This window comes from Lineus longissimus, chromosome 15 (genome assembly GCF_910592395.1).
Source record: "Lineus longissimus chromosome 15, tnLinLong1.2, whole genome shotgun sequence".
Classification (NCBI taxonomy): domain Eukaryota; kingdom Metazoa; phylum Nemertea; class Pilidiophora; order Heteronemertea; family Lineidae; genus Lineus; species Lineus longissimus.
In genome coordinates, this window is record NC_088322.1 from 7,097,113 (window position 1) to 7,106,075 (window position 8,963).

General features: G+C 40.8%; 1 protein-coding gene across 8 annotated transcripts; it reads right to left on the reverse strand.

The window, feature by feature from the left end:
- LOC135499858 (uncharacterized) lies at positions 1-5,912 on the reverse strand. 8 transcript variants are annotated; one of them, XM_064790847.1, is made up of 6 exons: positions 5,626-5,912; positions 5,149-5,359; positions 4,811-4,955; positions 4,066-4,108; positions 2,827-3,386; positions 1-720 (listed from the first exon to the last, which is right to left on the reverse strand). In XM_064790847.1, the coding sequence occupies exons 2-6, from the start codon at positions 5,317-5,319 to the stop codon at positions 560-562; spliced, it is 1,080 nt and encodes a 359-aa protein (XP_064646917.1). In that variant the 5' UTR covers positions 5,320-5,359; positions 5,626-5,912; the 3' UTR covers positions 1-559. The 8 variants fall into 8 exon arrangements, 5 of the variants coding, with proteins under 5 accessions (XP_064646917.1, XP_064646912.1, XP_064646916.1 ...); XR_010449353.1 differs by lacking the exon at positions 5,626-5,912 and having other exon boundaries at positions 1-906; positions 2,439-3,386; positions 5,149-5,577; XM_064790842.1 differs by lacking the exon at positions 5,626-5,912 and having other exon boundaries at positions 5,149-5,577.
- Positions 5,913-8,963: the final 3,051 nt, after the last annotated feature.

An 8,963-nucleotide genomic window follows, 5' to 3' on the forward strand; every position in this document is an offset into this window, starting at 1 on the left:
GTACGGTTGCGTCGGAATAAGCTTTATGTAGGTAAACTCAGTTAATCCATGTGCATGTGCACATGAAGGTAAGTAGTCCGATTTCGGCATCAACACTGTCTCAACAATGAGAGTCCAGATTCGCACCCTGTGCTTTCTGGCATTTATAACCTCATGGCTGGAATGATCGCCGCTTGAGTCCAATTTCCCCCGTCTTTTTCATCTTCGAACACGCAATCAATATCGTTGTGACTATCATGAATCGTCCGTTGTGCTTCGAAAACTGTTGGAGGCTACACCTGCGCCACATTTGGTTGGTGTTGTTAGATACTTTTGTTTGAATCCGACAAAAAAATGTGTTGGTGCCCTGGATTAAACATGTAATGAATACGGGCATGGGATGAATGTTTAGTTTTCCTGAAGCAGATTACTTTTTTTGCAAGATTCCTTTAAACATACGTTGAAAAAAACAGTGACGCATCCTCCCATAGTTTCCCATATAATAATGATTATTACTCGGATCACACACATGACGTACACATCGAAAGCAATCTCCTGGAGCATTCCGTAAATCACGTGTTCATATGTTTATGCAGCATTTCGATCTTTGGTAGTACGTGTACATAATTCCCCCACAGACGTTGGTTTCTTCGGAAGTTGCCCTGGCAGCCTGGTGGATCTTTGATCTATACTCTATGGCGCAATATTTCCCAGGACGCCCTGGATTCGGTTTACAAATCACTGGAAAACATTATGTGTGCATTCGATGATATCAATTTTAGGAATTGATACTGAACTGGAGTTATTGGTTGTCTCACTAAAACCGCGAGTACAATGTACCTTATATAGCTTTAATTCGTTCTTGGTGTTACCACGTAACTTAATTATCAAGATATGCTGTATCGAATTATTTAGAAAACAAACAGCCTGTGTTTAAAGTTATATGAGTATATCAAGAACACGGTGGCTAAATGTATTAGTTTGCCGCATAAAAATACGTGCTTACCTGGCAAGGAAGTGACGACACAAAAGAAACATACAAAAGATTAGTTCATTTTGAGAGACGTTTGGCCCGTATTTATTTATTTATTTCCCGATTGTACCCCTCCAACACTGTAAAGGGAGGGTTTTGTTTGTATTATGTTCATTGCAAAGGTTAACCAATACCTTTACCCACCGCCGTGAAGAAGGTTGGCGGACCACAAGTGCTTAAAATTGTTACCTATCTCTGATGTTTTCTTATACATATCTCGTGTCAATTTCAGCACATTGGCCAGCGAAAATATCAAATAGTACTTTCACTTGAAGAATAATCAGGTCATATTTGTTGGTAATTGCATACACTGTATGTGATAACTGTGTTAGTACAATGTAGGCCATACAGCCTAGAATGATGTCTAGGTCGTCCTCGTGAATACCGGTATCGGTTGCCATTTTGAAGAGGCCTCTTGGGGTGCCATATATTGCATGTATCATGATTGGCTATTTATACTCCATGTGCAGTGTTATTTAAATGTTATTGTATGCACAGGTCGTCACAGTCATTGGCTAGGTCTTTCTAATGTTTTGTTTGTCAGTGTTCCAAGGCGGTATGGGAAGCGGTGCTTTGCAGACTGTGCATGACAACTCACAATTAAGGTGGAACCGGGGCCTACTTAGTCCTACTGGTACCCTTTTGTGGACCTCCGAAATGTGTGGTCCTACTTTTAAAGTACACAGGATACGCCACCGATATTTACGAGGACATCCCGTATCTAAAGAACCTTGATAATACCAGGAATGAATATAGACTAAGAAGGTATAATGCGTTATAGCATCACCTTGTTCCTTACTAGATACCACATTATGATAATATGGGCATTTTACAGGACATATGCATGTTAGCATTTCCTATCTAATTGGTAACAATCCTATTTTATGAATTATATCTTGTATAAATGTAAGAAGAATGTTTAACTAGCTATTGGTTAGATAGACTAGCAGTTAGGTCTAATTTTTAATTTAGGGAGCTTTTTGAAATTCTGCCCCCCCCCAAGTTCACTTGCTAAAACATGTCAGAAGGATGGGGGTGTGGGGGGGGGCACCCCCATGTCAAACAGTTGTGTGAGTTCACTAGAGCTTGCACTTTACAAATTATAGCAGGTATATGGGGATGAGAGAGGTAACATTTTGTTTTTATTGGTCCTGCCTCAAATAGCAACTCTTGCAAATGGCTAGGTTCTTTTCTGGAACTGAGCACCATGCGATTAAAAATAATATGTATATGGGGTGATTTTGTGTTGTTCATTCTTTTCCAGTTTATACGTGATGATATACATATGTTACATGTCTAACCAGTGGTGTTCAATGTGCTCAAGTCTCGTCTGTGACACATGACGTTCTTTTTCTAATTTTTTCCACATCAGAAATGGACGCTTCTCGTATTCATACCGATTCAGTCGGCCTGAAGCGATACCTACCGCAGATAATCTAGTTAGAAAATCACTTGATCTGCTCGATCAGTGCCTGAACAGCCGACAGTCGACAGAGAACCTATGTCAACGTTCTCCAGCGTTACGGACGGAAACTTGGTCAAATGTGCGCAGCTACAACAGCCAGCCTACTTTCCGGTCAAAACGCCAGGGCTTCAACGAGCCAACCAATATTTTCCAAGTTTTCGGGCTCGATACTGCACGCGCGGTGCTGATCCTTTGTGTTTCTCTGATTTTAAACGAATATCTTCAGTGAAATAAATCCATGATATGTCAAATCTTAAAGCCTAAAGGCAGCCCCCATTGAGCGATAAAATTGCAGTAAAGCACTGTCACACCCTCCTCTGGCATTGCAAGTTTGAAAACATATACCTACCAAGATTTTCGAAGATAAATTTCTGCGATAGAATACATTTAAATAGCATAAGCCTCGCCATCTTTCCTTGGAACTTCCAATTGTGCTTTCCAAATGCTTCAGCTCCAAGATGAAAAGGATAATGTCGATTTCCCCACCATCTCCCATTGACAGTGCCAAGCTTTGTGTCTTGAGTAACGTCCCAGCCATCCCAAAACACCATCGCCCTATATGACCTACCGCCTTTTTTGTAGCGGATAATTATTGCCAATAGGTGCCACCCTTCCTGTTTGTCAAAGCAAGAAATTTTCGCATGCGTAAAATATGCCCTTTTCCGAACGTAGTGTGCTACTCCTAGAGCTCTGAATACAAGGTAAATGGAGAGCCTGTAGCCTTTCTCAATTTCATCAAGAATGTACTGCCGCTTGCGCCTACATTTGACCTTAACGTAAAAAGCGATAGTGTAGGGCTTAGGATGTAACCCTGACGTGAAGCGTTGTTTGATATTGATGTTTTCATGTTTGCCGCCAGTCATTCGAAGAGCATGACCAAATGATGTAGAGTATACATACTGTCCATTTCTAATATTCATAGGCAAAGAGAAGAGTAGAATTATGTGGTAGTAATTAAATTACGTGTCCTGGATGTAGTTTATCACGTACATTTATACCGACAATAATCTGATGTAGCAATATCTGTGAAGTGGTATTTCACATGACAGACTGAGCTCTGTATGTTGTCACGCTTCAGTAAAGCACAAATAATTCGGCCCATGTAAAGGACTTTAGGCCGTTACTTTACCATGTCGTAGAAAACAAACAGCCAGATACCATTGCAGTGATGCCAAACCAAACAAATTACAAATGACGAGGCTACTGTCACATGAATCACCAATCCTCCAATGAAAGGACTAGCTGCCATTTGCTGCCTCTTAAACCGGAAAATACCAACCGGAAGAGGTCACATGTACTTTGGTAAACGCTGCTAGTGTCACTTAAAGCAACCGTTACAAATTGCGAGACTGGGAGATTGCTGAATTACCATGATGAATATATGCGACGAGGTAAAGTCGTTGTAGTCCCAAAGCACCCACACGGCTAAGGCGGCAGGGTACCAACCCATCTATAGCCAACTTTATATGCCATATATATTTTCCTTTTTAATCCATGAGGAATTATAGTGAAGGCAACTTGCAAAATTGCTGAAAAATCCTGTCAGTAATAATCCAGGCGAGAAGTACTAAACTGACTGTGTACTCACTTCACCATGGCATCGCTGCCATTCAGGTAGTAAAGTCGATACACTGCAGCAGGCAAAAGAATGAACAACGGTAAGGGATGTGCAATTTACTTCGCACTAAGTGCTGAAGAACAGACCGGACTTTGTGCGCAGCTCTGCAGCCGGGTGACCTAAGGCAATGATTTCAGATCTGGCAAAAAAAAGACAGCAGTCAGTCAAAATTTGGTCGTGTCATTACTGAACATCAGACCAAAATTTAGGAGTAAATCAGGTACGGAGTCCTCACCCGACGGCGTGTCTGCTGCAATAACTCCTGAATCGGCTCCTGTAACGCTCATAATTCCTTCTATACCCCGGACCCCGGACCAACGATCATCATGATTTTAGAAAAGAAGCCGGCGAGCTGATCCACATTAGTGTTAACCTGTATAATTTTTTCTGAGTCAATGTACAGTGATAGGGGAGACCTTTATTCAAGAAAAAAAACAGCACGAAATCTTAAAGCGACCCGGATACAAGATATTTTATCCCTGCAACTTACGATTATTAACGATGGGTTGTGGGACAAAAATTGCTTATGTGCGGGTTAAACCAGTTACTTATCTATCGCAGGTCTCAGCAAGGCCGAACGATTGTTTTCGGAGTACCTAAAATTACCATCGCAAAAGATACACTTTTGTCGCATGCGATACAGATGTCCCTTCGACAAAAATCTCTCGTTTGCCATGTTGGATAATTTCGTCTTTTTTACGTGAAAAAACCTTACCGTTATTCGGTATTCTTGGTGGTGTAACTATATCTTTACAAGAGGAAATCCGCGTCGGTAGTGAGGTCAAGAGCATATATCCCATCAGAGATAAAAATGACCTTTTCGATGTCATGGCATACACCAGCAGTTCAGCACCGGAACCCTTAAACATAAACAGACAAGCTTCGAGTATTGTTTACACGGATGCCAAGGAATAACTTAAGTTGATGTACATGTACGATGACTGTGTCGGTAGTGTTGACAGACTCGCATGCATACGAATTCTTCAGAAAGTGATTTTGGCATAGATGCCCTAAATTTGCCTTTTTCAAAAGTTGCACGTGACCGGAACGAACCCCAAATGTAGAGTACTGCCATCGGATTGTCTGGTTGCAAATGAGCACGCTGGAGAGGCAGACACGACGAAATCTTTGATTGCACAATCCATCGGAATTTCCCTGAATGAAAGCCGGATGGCTCAGTGAGGCGCACAGGAAACAAACATGTAGCGGTACATGGCAAGGCATGCATTCAGATGGAGCCCTCCAGGAAGGCAAATAGACTGAACTGGAAGACACAATCACAATAATGGCAACTATCCTGATCAGTTGTAAAATATATTTTACAACAGTCGAGTACAAATGTTTGAATATTGCTTCCATTGCTATATTAAAAGTACATCGATAAATTTCGTTGATGAGATGAAATGCAATATATATATATCCTATAAAATGCATATCGTTTAGAATCACAGGGCTCTGAGATCGCCATGTCAATTGATCAACGATGCATGTAAGGTGGTATTTTGTACTTGATGTCGCAAGATACGGTACCTGGAATGAGGGTAAATCACCGGCCTCCTACAAAAGCTGTGTTGGTCTCCCTTTCTGTAGCTTTACGGACAGAAGACAAGTTGGCACGGGCAGATTTCGTCGATGAAAGCAACAGTTGTGTAACACTTTCAAAATTTGCTTTGACAACTAAACGAATGTGGCATTCTGAAACAACACTTCAGTCTTCTTCATCTTCTCCGTTCTAATGTGGACAGTCCTATTGTCTATTGGTGCAGATCTCTGTCCTCCTCTGTCTTCTGAATAACTATGTTTTATCGGTACGCATCTTCATCATTTTCTGCCTGCTTTGTTGGTTTGTAATTTCAGGTTTGCTTAAAAGCAATCGATTTTTATCAATGTTCGATCATCGATCGATGCTTTTTTGGCTCTGTATACTGTGAAATAATCAATAACTCTAACATTACATACTTTGTTAATGAGCGTTCGATTGTGACACAATGGTGATACGACTACCATTGTGTGCCATCTGAATTGCCTTCCCGGTGGTAAGTTGATGTAAACTAACTTCATGTAGTCCTATGTTTTATTCCGGGCGCCTCCTCTTCTACATAAGTAGTTTCCATCAACATAGTTCACAAAAAGAGGAAAAATTATAAATCTGGCTGAATTATCACTCTTTTCTGATGTTGACTCTGATTTGACCAAAGTTAGCTCTCCATGGGTCGATTCTTTCTATGTGGAACGATGCACTGTTAAGGCGCTTCCTGGGGCCATGGATCTACCCTGTGACGGCTTGGTGTATAATGTAGATATCGATTTTTCCTATATCTCGACGGACATAATCATATGGACCTCAATATATACACCAGTCTACTTTTAGTTTTAAAATACAATTTAATTTTTACTAAATGTACGAAGCATACACCTTAATAAAGGCTACATTGGAATTTGATCGGCAACTCTAAATTCAGCAAACCCTACGATTAGCACTACAAATACATCGATAGTCAGTGGAATATACCAAATCCTAGAAACCTACACTGAAGCCTGTATTGAAATCTTTAAAACACACCCTAAGAATCCTGAACCCTGGATCAACGCCTACATCTTATTGACACCATTATTTTAAATGTTTTAATCTAAATGGACACATTTAGTAATGCAGAATATTGTACATGTAGGTTGATCTATATAATATTACTGGAAGGGGGACGAATAAACTCACACTTGCCGATGTTGTTTTGCCTCGAAATTCGGCATGGTTGTTTGGAATATACTCTCCTGATGCAACGTATAGTTCAAATCGCTAATCATACATGAAAAGTATTAAAATTTAAAGATTTTATATAGATTTTTTCCCGTCTCAGTCTTCTTTTTAAGCCCTCGATTCGACTTCCTCGGCACCATTTGTCAAAGTCAGCGGCCAATTTATTCTTGCATTTGTCAGGAAAACGCAAGAACTCACTTGCTAAAGCACTCATTTGCGATTTCGCTGGAAGTTTCTCTACGCGTTGCTAATGACGTCATCACAGAGAGAATCACACCGTTCGTGCGAATTTGCGAGATTGTCCACGTTGAATTTGTCGACTGCATGTTGAGCAATTTTGTCGTTCTAAAAAGGAAATTTCCCACAAATAATGACTGCATGCCGGAATATCTGATCGACCCACCGCCGCGCCGACAAGTTGAGTCGCGACGGCGCGGTGTAGGCCTAGCATACCGCCTGGCCCAATAGATCGCGCGCCCTACACCACCAATGCCAACGGCCAAGCACCAATCCATCAGCAATGATCAGCGTGTCATTGTCAACCAACGCCAGTCGCCCAGCAACTTACATGTACAAAGGTTGCACTCATTTACGTTCGTATGTTCGTTCAGTGATATTGTCCGGAAATAGGTAGGCCTAGCCGAGGGTGGTGGTAGGCTGGGTCCTATCATAATCATATTCATAGGCCTAGCCGAGGGTGGTGGTAGCCGGCTGGGTCCTATCATGCAAAAGACAAAAGTCAATAAAGAAATAAATGCGTGTCCGGCAACGCCCCCACACCTGGCCTTTTGGGTGACTCCAGAAACTACCGGGCCGATTTCTTCAAAGTTTGGTTTTTATATTTCAGTAACCATGGTTACGATATAGGGGCCATTTTGCGTACTCTAATACATTAATTTGCTGTACATTACTTTGTATCACCTATGCGTACACGGGGGGGGGGGTATCTAACAAATTGGAAAAATGTGTGTACATACTGAGCGGATGACAAACAAAACACGGTCAGTGGCACAACCTATGATAATATAGGCCTGCCTTTCAACTCTAGCTACCACCCGCATTATGCCCACTACACGGGTTATGCTAGTTAGTCATAATCTGACAATGAGGAACCTGCAGAACTAAAAATCCAGATGGCAGCACCAGTACTAAAAGGTACACTTCCAGTGCATATTCCATTAAAATTAAGTTTTATTGATTTTCTCCTCCCTAAAACTCATTGAAATAGAATTAAGGACCAATAAAACAACATTTTTGGTGCCATTTCCCCATGTAAAGTAATTAAGGGATGAAATATTCAATAATCATTGACCCGGGAAATGGCTTTCTCATTACAACCATGGTCCACTTGCCCGCGGGGCCCCCTATTGGCAGGTTTTGTTGCGCAGGTTCCTCATTATAGTGATAAGGACCAATATACGTTTCATCTTCTTTATATTATGGCTTGATTGGAAAGAACAAAGTCAAAACCTGATCAAGTATCATCATAATGTTTTAATCAAACTTGGTAAGGACATGATCAGGCCATCATATTCAACCTAGTGAGAAAAATAGTCACAATCTGATGGTGATAAAGACTGCTAAATGTTGTTTTCTTCGTACGATTTGATATGAGAAAGAGATATAGTCACAGACTTCATTTTCTGGGGCCAATATCAGATTGTCTTCATTTTATGGCTATGTCACAACCTGAGATCACGATCAAGGATCATATGATACTGTCACAACTCACAAATAGAAAATACTTAGAGCCTGATGATTGTGATAATAGGGACCAAAGCATGACAGGATACTAGATTCATTCGTATCACTGTGTTATACTGACGAATATAAAGCAATTATTATTAGAAATTACATGCGGTAGTATAACACATGATACATCACGTTATCGTGCCATGCAATAGGATAGAATCTTGAAGAATGCTGCGTCAGTATTTCATAGAAAATGTAAGTATATCCTCCCCCTTTTAATGTGCATTCTGGGATTGAGTTTCAATCTGTTATTTTCAGTTTTACCCCAGGATATGCTGCTTAAGTTGTTGTTGGATGAGAGCATACGCGATATACATGTACTGTAAAACTGCTGTCTAAGTGTTACAAAGGGAACTTT